This window comes from Magallana gigas, chromosome 1, assembly GCF_963853765.1.
Source record: "Magallana gigas chromosome 1, xbMagGiga1.1, whole genome shotgun sequence".
Classification (NCBI taxonomy): domain Eukaryota; kingdom Metazoa; phylum Mollusca; class Bivalvia; order Ostreida; family Ostreidae; genus Magallana; species Magallana gigas.
The window spans coordinates 60044926-60063655 of NC_088853.1; the positions used below are offsets into that span (position 1 = coordinate 60044926).

An 18730-nucleotide genomic window follows, 5' to 3' on the forward strand; every position below is an offset into this window, starting at 1 on the left:
TAATGTTAATGTTTTAGTTATCGTGTTGTTATGTTTTGTTGTCATGGTGAATATTTAGTCTTTGTTTTCTCTACTATTGTATATGGTCAAAAAATTGTTTTGTTGACAAAACAATTAAAAATAAAACTTTTTTATGTGAAAAATAATTATTATTTATTCTTGTTTTCATAAATATTTCGCTGATATGTATGTATACACACATTGCAGACGTCCAGAACTAAATAGAAGGTCAAAATTGAAATTCGTGCAAAAAGAAGATTCCTGATGATCATTATTAAATTGTCGATTTTTCATTTTTCTTATAATTTAAATAATAAATTATTCACAATCCATTCAATTTTGACCTTGTCAAATAACCATTCCCTTTTTTTGATACCAATTAAATTTTCCATCATGATAAAAAAAATTCAATTTGGCGTAAAACAATGTAGAAGAGTTAGATTTATTTCAAATAGTTCTCCTTATTAACATTTGATATTTATGATCATTGTTTAAACGGAAACCAAATTAAAACTTTTTCTTTATTGTTAACAAAGGATTTTAACCTCCATTTGAAAAAAAAAATCAAGTTCTCTTCTCATTTTGGTGTCGAAGTCACAACAAAACCCTTCAAGTATATTTTAACATTTATTCAGCTTTAAAGTACATTTAATTTTCTTTTGGCTGGGTGGAACTGTAAAATAATAAAATCATGTAATTGAAAAATATTAAAAGAAGTGGAAACTAACTTGTTCTTTTACATTTAAATTATTATTATTACCCACACCAACATGATTTTTTTTTAATTTACTTACGTCACCACCATGCATGAAGAAACATGCGTATGCTCCTGGTTACTTTCCTCCACCCTTAAAAAAAAGAGTTTTTTGTTTTTTAGATCAGAGTTAAAAAAAATAGTTTTGATTTTAAATTTCATTTTTAAAGTTTTTTTAAGTAAATAAAAACTGTACTTACATTTCATTGGCTCCTTCATGAACCGGTCCGGGACCACTTTTACTCTCATTTTCATACATGCTGTAAAAAGGTTTTTTAGAGTATATATATATAATATGAATGCGAAAATTTTACGTCGCAAAAAGAATTATACCAAGATTAAATAAAATAACAAAACTGCTCCAGTTCATAAACTTCACAAACTCCTCAAAAGTGGAACTAAAAAATAAAGCAATAGAATATTAAGTAACAGAATGATACGTTAGCTTTGATTTATAAGTCATTGAACATTTTAAGAATGGAGATCCGAAATTTTCACCGAATATTTTTGTTTTCTTATGATAAAAATAAAGATATTTTTATTTACTCGTCACTTATTGAGATAATTTCTCTTCTGAAATAAAACAAACAAAGAATATCAGTACAAAAAAATTAAAATATTTCGGCAGTAATGTTTTTTTAAAAATGCAATAAAACGTAAATGTGTACGATACTAACGGGTTTCGCACAGGGGCGTTAGGCGGCTCTCTGAAAAAAAAAATTCAATACAAAATATAACAACAAAACTTGCTTGATATAACTCTGTTATAAGATCAGATTAAATCATGTTTGAGTTACTGACCCTATTCCTCTTGGTCTCTTGGGTGTGCTATAAATAAATAAATAAATTTATATAAATATATCTATCTGTGTGTATATTAAAGATAAAAATTTTGTTGGATTTTAAAGATTCTTCTTTTGCTAATTTGTATTAACTACAAAGCAATATTAACTTACTTCAAATGTGTACTGTAAGGTAATGTAAAAAAAAATCAATATTATTTTTAGGAGGGGATAATTGTATAACAAAAAATCTCATCAAGATAACCAAACAACGTTTAAAATAATGATTTAATACCTCGTTCGCCTCTCATTTTCTATTTGTTCAACGTTAAAAAAAAAATAAAAAAAAAATAAAAAATCAAATGCAACTAACCAGATGCGTGTAATTTCCAAAATCCATAAGGAAAGTCTGATACTCATGGGCACAGCGTGTTTTTTTTTTTTCAAAAACTTTGTGATTCGGGTAAGATCCCGAATCACGTGGCGCATATCCGTACAGATGCATCGACTTGAGATAAAAAAAAAATAATAACTTTATCTCTGATAATGTTCAAATCGTTACGGAAAAATAGAGAGGAACAGAGAAAGAGAGAGAGAGAAGGGGAAAAACATACTTGTCCATTTTTACTTTTACCCCGAGGAGTGAAATTTTCGGATGGTTCACCCCCTTAAAAACTATTTTTTGAAGGAATATCATTGGTGAATTTTAAAAAACCACCCCAAAATCTGCAAGAATAAACAAAAACAATACAAACCGATTTTGTTTTAGAAAAAGAGATTTTAACTTCTTATTTTCATAGGTGTGTCGGTGTAACGCTATAATCCACTCCTTAACTTTAAAATAACGGAATGAAAAACATTTAAATTCTGTTCATTTACAGAAACGAAGATATTCTGTCTTTATATATATATTTTTTTATTCATTACTGAATTGAGAGAAGGGTGGGGCTCTTAATTCATTGCATGCGTGGATCTAGAGGGTTCGCGGGGGGGGGGGGGGGGTCTTGTACATAGATTAATGTGTTAATTAACTTAATTCTTGATTCTGTATCTCTTTATAGAGGAAATAAAAGATGAATGAATGAATAGTAAAATTATCGCAAATATGCCTCGGACCTCCTTACCCCTGGCAAACACATTTATCATTCAGACCCCCCCCCCCCCCGAAAAAATTTCTGGATCCGTGTATGCATTAACATTTTCATCCTAAAAGTTTAGGTACATACTACATACATGCATTGTGTGTATACGAGGGGTTTATTAATTAATTTGAGCAGATACTGTAAATTTTCGTGAATAAGTGTGACGACTTTCAAAAATCTATCATCACCTGGGGGTTGGATCAGGGTAACATGACATTACATCGTATAACCGTACTGGTGACACAATGAAATAGCTCAATTATCTTTAACAAAATTGTGTCAGTTCTAATCAGTGAGACAATGATAGGCGTATATTATATTAAAGTCAAGTTGAAAAATTTCTCATCATTTTCATTCAATTCATACAGAAAGAGGACAAGTTTGTCAGATTTTGATTCTGCATATATATATTTACAAATGCATTTCATTACAATCTTAATTTCTATAATCGGATGCGGATCAGCATTTGAATGAAATTTCTTTGACTGTACTCCATTTCCTGTGGAATGTAAGGGTGAAATTGTGTGTCCGCTGGATGCTCAATATGTTAAAGTACAGTGCGAAATTGAAACAAATATATCTAGTGTTATAATTCTACAATTAATGATCGCAGGACCCGGCTGCCGACCAGTTGAACACTATGCACATTTCTGCTTTGAAAATAATATTAAAGAAATTATTCTTCTGGATACTTTGGAAAAACCCCTGTATTGTGCAGGTAAAAAAGATCTTTTCTTTCTATCACTTCTTCCTTCTTTTCAACTCCACGTTGCTAAACCCGGTTTATCACCTGTGCGAATAATTGTTCTTTCTATCCTTTTCTTTCTTTCTCAAAATTATGCGGTATCGTTGTGTGGGAAAACTCCGCCTCCTGTCACTCTTGACCAGTCCTAGACCTGTAAAGATACTGCTGACCATCAAGATTTGCAGGCAGCCTTGACTTACGTAATATTCTGCTGACCATGTACAATTTACCAAAAAAAAATCAATCATGCCCTTTCACTTTGTGGGAGAAGAGGTGATTTGCTCTGGTACATAATTGCATTATTTGTATTATTACTTATAATTATTGTATGCAAAGTATGGTTAGTTTCAAGTTTTGAACTTTATTTGTATTTTTATGTTAACGTACAGCGCCGGAAAAAAATCCAACGGGGAGGGGGGGGGGAGAAAACCTATTCCCCCTTTCTATAATTGAAAAACATGTTAATGTATAATCAATCTTGTGTGAATGTTAACGGTTTTAATGTATTTTTGAGAATGGATTTGATTTTTTTTTTCAGACCAAACAACGATCACAATGACTGACACGTAGTCTATGCGTGAGTTTTATATATTACTGTAATCATTTTTATCTTTTTGTTGTTCGTTTATTTTGTTTGTTAATTATTCATTTAGTTTTACATTGGGAAGGAAATGCGTTGATCTCTTTTCTTGTTCGTTTTAATGTTGTTGTTGATTTTTTTTTTATTATTATATATTTAGATACATGTATCAGTCCTCCATCTATCAACGCGTCGGTAACAACTGACAGCAAGCAAACATCCGCCGTAGTTCTCATTGATACTCACACTCATCATACAATGACCACTGTTACTCACACACAGATCCAAAGTTCATCTCGTGCCACTCGCTCACAGACCCAAACTTCCACCCCCGTTGCTCACACACATGATCATACATCTACCGGTTCTACTCTCACACACACCCACGCATATCCACCCCCGTTATTAGTACACAGGATCAAACACCTATTGGATCTACTCTCACACACCCGCACACATCAACCCCCGAAATTAGCACACAGGATCAAACATCTACCGATTCTACTCTCACACACCCCAGCACATCCACCCCCGTAATCAGTACACAGGATCTAACATCCATCACTCCCACATCTACTTCCACAGTCAACATTTCCACAGTCATTACATCCACCCTTGTTTCTATATCCTACCCTGCAGAGAGGACTAACACGACCGATAAACAAAGTAAATGTGTTTATTACTTCTTGAGTTTATTGGCAATACCCATAGTTATTCTCGCATGCATTTATAATCAACGGCAAAAAAAGAAAAACGGTTTTAATCGCATGACCAGCGACATCATAGAGGAACACGATAATTTCAACAGATTAAAAACCTCTGTTCATGACACTAATATCAAAATGGACGAACTTGATTCAGAATCTATTTAGTATTGTATTTCTGTAATATGCATGTACTCTGTTTTTTGTGTTCTCGTTTCTCCACATGTATTTGGATTGTAGAAATAAATGTGATATTTCGCATGTACGTGTTTTTCTTTTCCAATTTGTTCCAATTTTGATTTTTGTTTTGCATGATACGAAACCTGATGTTGTAGATCAGCATGTAAGTAGTTAATTCATTTCTTAAATTATAAATTAAGTAGAGTGGCCCCAGGTGGAGTTTAAATATAAAATTTGCTATTGTGTTCATGTACAGTGTATTTATAATTAATTTTTTTGTGTTTAATTTTATTACAGTCCAAGATGCCTATGGCCTGGCAGTCTCTTCTGTGGTTATGGTGCTCCTCCTCCTCCTGGGATGGATCCTACGATCCATCTTAAGCCATTTTGGCATTGAATGCCGCGTCCCAGTGAGGAGGGAGGGGGGGGGGGGGGGGGGGAGGCGGAGTGATGTCGAAAACCCCCAGCCACGGGACGAGGAAACCCGCCCCAAAGAGCAAGTATGTACAGAAGTTAACCTAATTGATCGTAACAATAAAAAAAACCTCTTAAAAGCCTTTTCATATATAGATATATATATAGAATAACATTTTAAATATATTTTGTTTAACAGCTGGAAATGATGGAATCGACTGCCACGGGAAAAACGGATCAAGACAGACCGCTGCCAATTGGGGCAAAGGGTGGCCGACCCCGCACGATGCCCCCCCCCCCCCCCCAAAGGTCTCTTCTGATAACTCCGCCGTCTTACTACCTCAGATCTTAAGTCAAATGTTTTATTTCAGATTTCTCTATACTATACATTTAAAGGATTTTCCTTTGATTTTTAGCTCCAAGAATTAAAGAACCGAAAGACAAAAAGGACAGTGCACTATAGTCAGATAGACTGTGCAACCTATTTAAATGTTGAAAACAATTTTGATTAAATTTTATTGGATTACTATCATTGTTTGTTTAAATGAATTAACTGAAATGACAACAATGGAGCTATTGTTCTGGGCGCGTGCGGCTGTAGAGAGGGGGAAAACAATGGGCTATTGTCTGACCACCGGTAGGTGTAAAACAATAGATCATTGTGAAATTGATACCCGTGATCAAGAACAATCAATGTGAAATTGATACCCGTGATCAAGAACGGAAAATCAATGGTCTATTGTTCATTGGATTTTCTAGATGTTAACGTCATGAAATTTTCTATGACGTAGTCTTTTCGTATTTAATCTTGTTTTCAATCAAAATAAAACTTCATTCTAAACTCGTCATTTTACAATCGAGGACCGACGTCGACTTCTGTATCCAATACAAAAACGCTGTAGAAAAGCCGGTCAGAAGACAAAACTAGTGAGGGACAAACTCTTCATAGATGGCAAATTGTACGAACACCAGGACCCCGCCGTAACCACCGAATCCGCTCGCGGCGCCTCCTCTGCATAGGGATCTCGTCAGGATAGTGAATTTTCCGCTCGTGAAAAAATATCAAACCCCGGGTCTGTCTCGTTAAACACTATTAAAGTATGCTCCTGGAATATAAACCGTCAGATATACCATAAAATTAAAGACCCAGCATTTATATCAATTATTGACTCGTATGATATCATTTTTTTTGTCGGAGTGTTGGCTCGATGTACATATTGATATTGATGATAGTCTTATTAAAGACAAATACTTATATAAGTGTTTTCCTAGAACGTCATGTAAAGGTGGAGGTTTTATACTTATATACAGAAAAGAGCTGCACGACTTTTTGTGTGTAGAAAATATTGTACATGAATCTATTTTGTGGATCAAGCTAAAAAACGGTATTAATGATGACAATACTGACCTGTATATCGGATTTGTGTATATACCACATGAAAACAATGTTTTTTACAAGAAAAATGAAATTGATCTATTTAGTATACTTAGCGAAGATATATCAATGTACAAAGAAAAAGGTTGTGCTATTGTAAGTGGTGACTTCAACTCACGAATAGGCACTTTGCCAGATTATATAGAACATGATGTCATGGGCACAGAGATGAGTACTTTTTTATCTCCCGTTATAGATTATAAATGTGATGATCCCATGTATGTTAGAAAGTCACATGATAAAGTTGTAAATAGTTTTGGAAGAAAGCTTTTACAGCTTTGCCGTTCAACTTGTACAAGAGTATGTAATGGTCGTACAGTTGGCGACAAAGAAGGTAGATATACATTTTTTAATCATATTGGCGCAAGCGTAAATGATTTTGCGTTAGTTACAGAGAATTACTTTCATATTATTGATTATCTCCAGGTCGACGATTTTAATGAATGGTCTGACCATGCTCCTTTATATTTTCATATATGTGTTAATAGACATGTTATACCTAATGTTGAGATAAGTAATGCGAATACGCATTTTATTAGAACACGGTGGGATGAATCGTTGTATGATGATATAAGAATTCAATTGTATGATCATTTACCGCAATTGGATGAAGTTTTATTTAATGTAGAACTAACAAAAAACGGTGTGAATAATTGTATAGAATCATTTACGCAAGTACTTAATAATGTATTTTTACCGCATTGTAGCAAAGAGTTTGTTGTAAATAAAACTAGCAATTATACTCATTGTAAAAGTTATAAAACCTTAGACAACAAACCTTGGTTTGACGAAAAATGTGTAAACCTTCGGAGAATCTATTTACGGAATTTGAAACTGTTCAATAGGGCAAAAACTCATTACAATAGAACTCTTCTGGTTTCAGCAAAAAGAACTTATAAAAAATACGAAGGAAAACTTAAGCGTGTTTACCTCCGATACCAAGGAGATCATATGGCATATTTAAAAAAGAAGAACCCCAAACAATTTTACCATTTCTTTCGTCAACATAAGAAGAATCCTATACAAGGGCCAACTATTATAAATTTTCATGATCATTTTAAAGAGCTGTCCTCCTCGGATAACAACACCTACTCCGATCAGGAAACATTCGCTGAAACGGACATTTCTTCGTACCCCGAACTTAACGGTCCAATAACAACAGAGGAGGTAACTCGCGTCATAAAACGTTTGAAAAAGGACAAGTCTCCAGGAATGGACAATATTTTGAATGAATATTTTATTGCGTTTGGTGACTATCTTACTACATACTTAGTTGACTTATTTAATATTGTTTTTTCTTCCGGTATCTTTCCCCAAATATGGTCGGAAGGTATTATAACTCCTATTTATAAAAAAGGAGACTCTGTGGACTGTAATAACTACAGAGGTATCACACTTGTAAGCTGTTTATCTAAAATATTTACATCTCTATTGAACGACAGATTATGTAATTGGTCCAAGGCATATAATGTAATCACTGATGCTCAATTTGGCTTTAGAGCTGGACATAGTACAACAGATGCAATTTTTATTTTACATTGGTTGATTAGTCGAAGTATTGCAAAGAAAAAAAATTATTTTGCTGTTTTGTAGATTATCAAAAGGCTTTTGACAAAATTGATAGAAATCTAATGTTTTTTAAATTAGCAAGAAGTGGTGTTGATTGTCGTATGTTAAACATTATAAAGTCTATGTATAGTAACATAAAGTCATGTGTAAAATATCAAAATCATATATCCGAGTTTTTTGATTGTCTCGAGGGTTTGATGCAGGGTGAGTCTCTGTCTCCTTTCTTATTTTCCTTGTACGTAAATGATTTTGAAATTGAATTCATAAAGGAGATGTGTCTACCTGTTGAAATTAGAGATATTGCTTTATTCTTAATTATGTATGCAGACGACACTGTACTTTTTTCAGAGACAGAGCAAGGTTTACAAAATATGCTGGATTGTTTACAGCAATATACATCCAAGTGGAAGTTAAAAGTTAATGTAGATAAAACAAAAATTGTTGTATTTAGAAAAGGCGGAAGGTTAAAAAATAATTATTGTTGGAATTATAACAATGAATGTATTGATATTGTTGAAAACTTCAATTATCTTGGTATAACTCTGAATTTTAATGGCAGTTTTCATAAAACGCAAAGCGTTTTAGCATCACAAAGTAGAAAAGCGATGTATTGTTTATTGTCCAAAATGAAGCCATTACAATTGAATGTTAATACAAAATTGTCATTGTTTGATACATATATTGGTAGCATAGTACATTATGGTTGTGAATTATGGGGACAGCACCCAGCAAGTGAATTAGAAAGTATACATTTAGATTTTTGTAAGAAGTTATTATGTGTTAAGAAAAGTGTTACATCAATGATGGTGTATTTTGAATTAGGTCGTAAACCACTGCAGTTGGATAGAAATTATAGAATGTTGAAATATTGGATAAAGTTAAAGAATAGTGATAATTGTATTTTAAGCAATATATACCAAGATATGTTAAATGAATGTGAAACACAGTTAGCCTCTAATTGCTGGCTCTCATACATAAAACAATTGATTAACAATTTAGGTTTTGGATATATATGGAACTGTAAAGAACAATTTAATGAACATGTATTCCTACATGAAGTGAAACAGAGGTTGACCGACATGTTTATACAAGAAGGACATGGCTACTTTGAAAATTCTCCCAAATGTACAATGTATAAGCACTTATGTTATAATTTTGAAGTACAAGAATATTTAACAAAACCAATACCAACTGTATATGTTCAATTTATAAGTAAATACCGTTTATCCTCTCATCAACTCGAGATTGAGCGTGGCAGATTTTATAATATCCATAGAAATGAGAGAGTTTGTAAACTATGTTCACTATCACAGATTGAAGATGAGTTTCATTTTATTTTAATCTGTCCATTTTATAAGGAAATAAGAAAGTTGTATGTAAAAAAATATTATTATGAAAAGCCTTCTGTTTTTAAACTTATTCAATTACTTTCAACAAAGAATATCAAAGAGTTGTGCAATTTGGGAAAATACTTATATAAATGCTCAAAATTACGATAAAATTATAATTAGTTTTTGTTTTGATAGTATACTCTTCATTATCCTGTTTACTTCTGTTATGTAAATTTTGCAGACTGCTGTGTGCACACGCAGTCTAATACAAGATTGTGATGGTCTTTCTTTTTTGTTTCTGTTTTTAAAAATTGTTTTCATATGTTTGTTCACTTATGTATATATGTTAAACCTATGAATCGTATGGTTCTTGGTAATAAACAATACAATACAAGCAAAGGATGTATAATTAAATGTCGTTTATTTAAAGTAATCACCATCAGTTTTACATCTACCGGTGGTCAGACAATAGCCCATTGTTTTCCCCCTCTCTACAGCCGCACGCGTCCAGGACAATAGCCCCATTCAATTGAGAACAATAGCGCCCATTGATTTTCCCCTCTGTACAGCCACTTATACTACTTATATAATAAATGTAATATATATGTTATACGTATTTTAAATAATCATTAAGAATAAAATTTTCAATGATTTACAAAAGTAAACGTTGAAGCTTGTATTTACATTACAATAGATCGGTACGTTTTACTGAGTCAACCTTAGATTCATTTAGAGCTTGCTGCAACACAGTGGAAAAACAGGACATCTTTACCCATCAAAGAAATGTTTACATTCTTATTCTGAAATGTTCAAGACGCCCGCACATCCCTATTCAAAATTTGTGGAAACAACAAAATGTATTTTTAGGGGTTCGAAATTACTTCGCCCGTGTCCTAGACTCTTCTCAATTTTTTCCTGGTTTATCTCTTGTGTCTCGGAGACGAGGTGAGCCTCGTCGAGTCTTTTTTGTTCTTATTTGATGAGTGCATATTCAATCAATGATCAATCAAAATGTTCATTTACGTATATGAATGGCATGATCGTGACACATTGTACTTAAAACATTACTCAAGTAGTATTCAAGTTCATTAAACATGTTTTTATTAATTGTAATTTTTAATAAATGCAAGAATTATATGTAAGTTGTACTCAGAGGTGTACATGTAGAATTTGTGTTCCTTTTTTGAACGTGTGCAAAGTCATATTATTTAAAGAAATTGAAATGATACACACTAATGTTTGTTTAATGAAATCAACTATTTGATTTGTTGCAAGAAACTTTTTTACTTGATAACATTTAAATGATTATTAAATGGCAAATCTATATGACTGTATATATACATAATTTGTGTAATCTGATTGCAACTTTGTTAATGTTATTTTTATGATTATTTTCGCTCGATTGATGTTATTTTTGGTCAGTTAAATACTCAGTACCCAAGTAAGTAATCAACTCACCATTCTAGTATGTATACATTACGTAATATAGTAAATTGAAATACGTCATTTTATAGTTGAAAATTGCAGATGTTGCCTTTTCAGGGAAACATACTCAAAAGAAGTATGTCTCTCTTATGGTGAGTTCTCATCATCTTGGACCTTAACCTGGACGCCAACTGCCACATCATTTGTATTCATCATGTTTATTTTTCTCTCAGATTGTCCATCTGTGTTATTTCTATATTGTGAAGATTTGCACAGGCAGTTACTATCAAGCACGCTCTGTATGGCTTAATTCGAAAGTCAAAGTTGAAGGTATAGAACCTCTTTTTCAGAATCCCACTTTGCAATGACATCCAACACTTTAAACTGAGGATCACATGCCATCTAAAGGTTTTGTAAAATTAGCAACTTCTTTGCATGTACCCGCTTATCAAACGCATCTGCCACAAGACCTCCCAAAATATGGCGATGTTGATCGCTTGGGCGACTGCGTAAAAGGTCAACTAGTGTTTTCTCTGATAATACTGTAAATTTTAAAGTTCTCATCAAATCATTATGAATTATAGTTTCTTCAAGTTTAATCTGAAATAACATAAAAATACACATAAAATGTTATATAATTCAAATAGATATTATATTGTTTTTTAAATTTAAATTACTTTAATATTCAGAAAATTTGTGAATTACTTTCTAAAATGATAAAATATATTTATATAAATGAACTGAAAATTATTTAATTGTCACAACCGTCACACATTGTCATTACCATGACGAGAACGTTTCGAAAAATGGGCACGGTAAAGACAATTATTATGTTAATGACCTACAGGGCCAAATCGTGTCATCATGGCTGCTGATAGCGTCTGAATTGGTAATAAAATTAATCAAGTTTATCGACAACCTTTCATTTTTTCGTTTAGGCTGAGGTGTTTGTAGTTTTTGTGTGTTTGTTTGTTTGTTGTTGTTTTTTTTTTGCATACGGTAATGACACACAATAAACATTCTTTTAGGTTGTTTAATGTTAAGACCGAGTTTTAGCTATTTCCTTCTTTTTCCAAACTTCCACCCTGCATCATCTACAACACTTTTCCCGGTTATAATCAGCCACGTGATTTTTATAGAAACATTTCAATCTTTGTTTGATGAAAAAAGCGATTGTTAAAATTATTTCAATTTCTTGCGAAATCTTGATACACATGCTGAGCACTTTTTGGGCATTTGTGTGTAGAATGCCCCGAACATGAAAATAATTTCAGAGAATTTCGCTTTGACCTTGACCTATGACTTTGACATTTTCCAGCTGGCATAGAACTTCAAATTTGTAACGTGGATGAGCCAGGCGTTCTCCAAATAACAGTTAAGACAACTTCAGGTTTATAAATTTATTAACAAAAGAACAAATGAAATATATTTACAATAACACTTTCACACCCATACTCGCTCACACCCCATACTCATTCAATTTGCAGTAATTAATAACCCTACTTTAACAAACTTATATAAAAAAAAATACTATCTATGAATATAAAAAAAACCCTTTTTTGACAGACAGACGAACCGGTATATAATAGTTTTCTTTAAGTTCTAAACATGGTTGCCACTCCAAAACTTATTTTCAACTGTTCACATATCAATCACTTAATATCTATCATATCACTCGTGTTCCAAGTCACGCGATCACTTATCTCGATCGGATATCTGCTTTTATTTCAAATCATCGCCGATGTCACGGAGTAGACTTCACTTCTCTCCAGTATCCCCACCGTGGAATCCTTCAGGGCTGTGGTCCTGGAACTTAGGAACCGTGGTGGTGTTGAACATAGGGGTGGTTATCCCAACTGGACCTTCACTGATGTATGACCAAGTCAAAACGCTACAATTTATTACAGTTATAAGTATATGTAGGCAACCTGAGTGTGGCAAGATATGATGATACTTGAATAAAATAATCATATGATAAGTGTCTGTCACTAATATGTAAACAAAGGTATGTTTCATAGCAACATGTAAATAATAACAAAATAAATATGGCGCACACTTCCGGTCAATAAGTTCCGGAGAATCACTTCCGCCCAAGACATTTAAATAAATCAGCAAGTTTTATCTAATACAAAAAAATACGCATAGAATAACGTTCAAAGCTATACAATTCTATTACAAGGCTTTATCGATAGTATAAAACTGGTATTTAAACTTCCACGCAAAAGATACGCTCGACTGCTCACACAGGTAAGTTTAACAGGTGAACGCTGGCCAAGGTTATATTTAGTTCAATAAACTAGCTAGTCCAGCTAACGCCATTTTATTGTAAGAACGGTAACTCTTACTTGTGACCTGACGGCCATATTTGATGGTCAGAGACAACCACGATAGGCGATATCAAAAATTTTATCTGTAAGTATAAATTAGAACAATGACAACTGGATTTAATGAGTTGAATAGATAAAGACTAATGTTTACTTTGTTTGTATACTTTTAAAGTGAAATAAATTTGGATAACACAATGTGTGACAGTAAAATACAATTATTGTTTTCGTTACCAGTGATGTATTTTTTACAGTTTATAGTTATTTGCTCATAGATTGGAATTAGTTGGATATCATGTGAACTTCTACTAATATATACCTACGTATCCGTGCGAAAGATTTTTTTTTTAAATGCTGCGCTTTTCTGCGATAACAGTTTAAACGTTTCCCTATATCAATAATTGCATTTTATTACCTCCCCCTTGTTATAGTCTGTTTTTAATATTTGTATGTTCTTTTAGGCTTGTCAAGGACAGTTTCCATTTCAAGAAAAGAATTTTCCATATAATGTAAGTCAATTTATTTATATCTTGTAATATTTGTATGATACATGTAGTATGAAGCATTTTCATAAATGTAGTACACGTACAACTGAACATTCATATGCATATGTTTTGAAGCTAAACTTCTATATGTTTCATGAAAGTACACTATTCATTACAGAAATATTAAACAATTTTTGATGGATTAAAAAAATTCCTACTACATGTAATTTTACAGATATAGATATATGTGTTTTATGTTGTGTGTCTACGTATTTGTACATTGTCTATGTCTATGTGTATTTGTGTACGTCACATCACAAATAAATTATGCTTTTATTAACTTCAAACAGCGTATATGTGGTAAAATTCTTTTTCTATAACATCACACGTTATCACAATGTCTTTGACCAATGAAAAGGTTGTTCAAATATATAAAAAACATAATGGTTCCATGAATGGTGTCCATAAAGAAATCTGCCAAACTCTGCACATCGATTCGTGTCAAATAAATAAAAGCAGCTTACATTGGAAAATTAAAAAAATTATCAAAGAATTTGAAAGACTCAATAAATCTATAAGTAAGAAATCGATATATGAGCAATATAAGAGGAAAGAATTCAAATGTCCATCAAAAACCAATAAAGAACCAGCAAGCACATGTGTACCGTCAGAAACAGACACTGAAAAAATAACAACAAGAACTGAACAAGACATTATCATATCCCAGCTCAAGAAGGAAAATATTAAACTTAAGGAAAAAATCCGAGGCTATAGAATTAAAGAAATTAACCAGAAAATGAAACGAACCAAAGAAAAGGTGAGGAAACTGGAAGAAAAAGTGAATGTATATAAGAGGAAGGAACAACAAGAAAAAGATAATAAAGTTGACAAAGGAGTTCAGTGCAACACTCTAAATACTTATATTGAAGAACTCAAATGTGAAATCGACAATCTGATCGCTGAAAAAGATGACATTGTAGCAGATGAAGATGATTATGTACATGTAAAGAAAGTTTTAGATTTTAAAGAAAATGGTAAAGGTTGTCCATATAATTATAAATTAAGAAATCTATATTATTTTTTTAGAAGTAGAAATATTGGTGTTCACCATATTGGTCCTGTTTTAGAAGCTGTTTTAGATATTTTTAATATAAGTGTAAACAAATTACCAAGTAAGAGCACTGCGTCTGTTTTAACGAGTGAAATGGGTGTTTTAAGTAGATGTCATTTGAATGAAGAACTTTTAAACAGTAGTAACATTACAATGCATAGAGATGCAACTACAAAAAAAGGACATCATTTTTATGCAGTTCAAATTAGTACTGGGGAGAAAGTTTTGACAGCAGGTGTGAGAGAAGTGAGTGATGGGAAGGGAGAGACGTATGTGAGTGCTACCAATGAGATTTTTAATGATATTGTCAATAATGAGAGGGAGAAAGATCAAATTTTTAATTCTGTTTCATGTTTTATGACAGATAGGAGTTCTACAGAACAGAAGGTTAACAATATTTTATGTGAAGATATATCTCATGATGTTCAATCTTTTAAATGTTCAGTACATCCCCTTCTTCAATTTTCTGAGGTTTGTTTGGAAGAAATTTTTCATATTGAAAAAGAGCTAAATATTAATTTTGATGGACACACCAGCTCTACTAAAGAGCCATTTACCATGTTTATTTTAAGGTGTGTATCCAAATTTTTTTTTAAAGATGGCACTGGCGATCCAAACATTTCTCATTTATATTTTAAAAGCCAGGGCATTGATAGAATTCCTTTAATGAATATAAGAGGAAATCGTTTTAATGTTTGTTTTTATAATGCTGCTGGTACTTTTTTTATACACAAACTTTTACTTCAATACATTTTATCATCAAAGAGTTCTTTTAATTTTGTCCAGAATGTTATTGTTTTATCATTACAAAACAAATGTATTTTAACAATTTTAAGAGCACTTGGTATTTTATGTAAATTATTAACAGGACCATATTGGTTAAAAACAATGGAGGTGAACAATATTTTATCAATGGGGTCAGTTTTTAAAAGATTTTTACATGTATTAGATTTATGTGCAAAAGAACCTATATTGGCTTTAAGACAGAAAATTAGACTATTTGAAGGACCAGAATTAGAAGATACTGTTTCTGAATTTTTATTTACATATCTTATTAATGATGACTTAACATGTGTTTTTATCAAACGTTTATGTGTTGTGTTGAAAACCAAAGTAGAAAAACTATTTGCTGATTTTTTAAAAGATGGTAAATATTTTAATGTACAAAAGAATTTAGATTTTAAGTGTTCATCCTGTCCCACAAGCAATATTTGTGTAGAACAGTTGATGGGACAGGTTGATTATCATGTACAATCATCCTCAATGTCATCAAATAATACTGTGGAAAGTAAACTATTATATGTTAACAACAAAACTTCAGAATGGTTCAATAACAAAAGTGAGGAAGAGAAAAAAAAAATCACTGTACAAACCATGAAAAAAAACAGAACATTTATGACCTTAGAGAAACACAGAAAACAGACTTTATTAAGGAAACACCTCACGAACTTAAAAGAAAAACAAGAGGACATAAAAAGAAAGAAGAAGAAAAAAGAAGACGAACTTGACAAAGTCATAGACCACATCAGAGAAGAAGGACTGTGGGACACTGAAAGTAAAATTGATAGTGAACTCCAAAAAATTAAAACCAAAAAAGACAGATTGTCATCCTTGAAAAAACAAATTAACATCCATAAGAAAGTATTTCAAATTAGTAAACAACATAAACATTTATTAAATTTTAGCAAAAAAGGAAAACTATTTGACGAGGGAACACTGAGAAACAATCTGCTAATGTTAATGAATTTACGTAAAGAAAATACTGAAACACCTGTCTGCGAAACCTCCTTTTCTCCCATGGACCTGCTCAGTAGAGAGATTGTACATACCTGGTCCGAAGATGGCGAAGATGTTCAGTGGGAGGGGAAAATATTAAGCCATGCTAATGGAGTTTTTAAAGTAATTTAGTCACAAAATTGCACTGCATGATTCTTACAAACATGGTGTAAATGGCATCCTACTCCCCTAACCAATACAAATAATTACTATTACTTTATGTAAAACGTCATTAAAAGTTATAGCATATTTACTCAGATATATAATTCATTAATCATGAATGGTACAATGGTGAGCATTTTACTTACTTAATGTGTTTTGATATATATCAATTTCATATGTTACTAAATTTTATGTAAACTTAATAAAAGAGTAATAATAAAAGAGTAATTAAGTTTAACACTGAATCCAAAAGATATTTAAAACTTAGTAAACTGTTCAATGTTTCATGTTTTTGTTTGTCTACGTCAGTGTTTGTGTATAAATGTTTGTGTATGTGTTCATAGTCATATTAAAAAAAAAATAAAAAATGAATTTTATAATTAAATTTTTGATTTTAATATTCATAATATCATTTCATAAGGACAGACATTACAATTATTTAAATATTTCAGGTTTTGTATTGGAACGATAAAGAAAAGACAGACAGCAGTGTGTTTGACTTGACGGAACAAGAAATAAACAAAGACATTGAGGACGGAAATTTATTCTTTAAAGGTAGTATAATGTTAAATGTATCTATTGGGTTATATTAAATATTATTACATTTTATTTATAAAAAAACACATAACGGGTATTTCATTTATTTTAGACGCAGCAACTAGATTGGATCATTCCTACATTTGAAAAAGACTATAAAAAGAGGAGTTGTCTTTCATAGGTAATTTTACTATTATAAAGAGTAGGAGTTATTACCCTTTGGTCACAAGGCCAATTTAATTTGACCAACATATATAGATGATTTGCATATTCATTAACCATCAACCAATGAAAAGCTGTTTAGTTCTAGTCAAGGTATGGACAAAGAAACAAGGTTTTGCAAGTTTACTGAAGAAAATTTTATTTTTAAATTTTAGGTGGACTAGCTAAATAAACAAGAATTACTAGTCAAATACACAAAAATACTGAATAAAACTGATAACATATACTTACCACGGTCTGCTATCCGTGCCCACTTATAACATGGTTCATGCACAATGCATGCTGCAATATCGCTCAGTACAGCAAACAAGAGCTGCCCTCAAAATCGTGTCTCGTTACACGGCAGCCAACCCGGGAATGACCAGGTGTCAGCGGTTCTACCTGACTGCGCATTTGCAAAGACTTATGGGTAACCCGACTTACAAAATCAAAGGGCCACGAAGCTAGCCTGGTGCTAGTATACAAGTGATTGTTACAAAATTCAATCTCATTTAATGTCATTTTTATTCAAACTGAGCAAATTAATCAAATGGGAAATAATCTATGCTCTAAAACTGATTATGAAGAGATCTGCTTTAACATTTAAAAGTATCAGCCTAAATGGGCTAACTGGAGAATATATATATGCTCTTAAAAGGACATGGTCACGATTTTGGTCAAAAATTATTTTTTCTGATTTTAATGTTTACAATGCGTAAGTAAGGCATTTTTAATATGCAACCAAAATCTGAGTGTCATTCGTTGAGTTATAAGCGAGTTACAGAGCTCACAGTTCCTTACTATGTAAACAATGCCTTTGTTTACATTTTGAATGTTGAAGTGAAAAGTTCTATTTTAGATCTTAAATGAAAGTGTGAAACGTTATGAATTTTTTATTTATGCTTAAGATGAATAAAGAAGATGGAAAATTAGTTTGAAAAAGATTTTTTAGTGGTATATTGAACCTATGTAAACAAAAACAGGACACGAGCCTTGTTTATATAACAAAGAATTGTGAGCTCTGTATCTTGCTTATAAACTAATGACTGACTATCAAATTTCACTTGATCATC

At 32.0% G+C, this 18730-nt stretch overlaps 1 protein-coding gene and 4 long non-coding RNA genes across 5 annotated transcripts in view; 3 read left to right on the forward strand and 2 right to left on the reverse strand.

Annotated features, from left to right (window-relative positions):
* Positions 1-18730, reverse strand: part of LOC136274014 (uncharacterized) — a 278101-nt gene that overhangs the window by 174143 nt on the left and 85228 nt on the right. The gene's annotated exons all lie outside the window — the stretch shown is intronic.
* Positions 6162-8286, forward strand: LOC136273548 (uncharacterized). The gene is made up of 2 exons (XR_010711711.1): positions 6162-7070; positions 7620-8286. It is a non-coding gene; the product is annotated as an uncharacterized lncRNA (long non-coding RNA).
* LOC136273564 (uncharacterized) lies at positions 12447-18157 on the reverse strand. Its single transcript, XR_010711730.1, has 2 exons — positions 17910-18157; positions 12447-12952 (listed from the first exon to the last, which is right to left on the reverse strand). It is a non-coding gene; the product is annotated as an uncharacterized lncRNA (long non-coding RNA).
* LOC117692081 (uncharacterized) lies at positions 13348-17858 on the forward strand. The gene is made up of 5 exons (XR_010711723.1): positions 13348-13473; positions 13847-13894; positions 17372-17474; positions 17569-17637; positions 17834-17858. It is a non-coding gene; the product is annotated as an uncharacterized lncRNA (long non-coding RNA).
* On the forward strand, positions 14124-16889 carry LOC136273608 (uncharacterized). The gene has a single exon (XM_066078407.1). The coding sequence runs from the start codon at positions 14268-14270 to the stop codon at positions 16887-16889; it is 2622 nt and encodes an 873-aa protein (XP_065934479.1). The 5' UTR covers positions 14124-14267.

What these genes read in the sequence shown, in the direction of transcription:
- LOC136273608 (XM_066078407.1), top strand. Translation starts at nt 14,268, where the DNA reads ATGTCTTTGACCAATGAAAAGGTTGTTCAAATATATAAAAAACATAAT.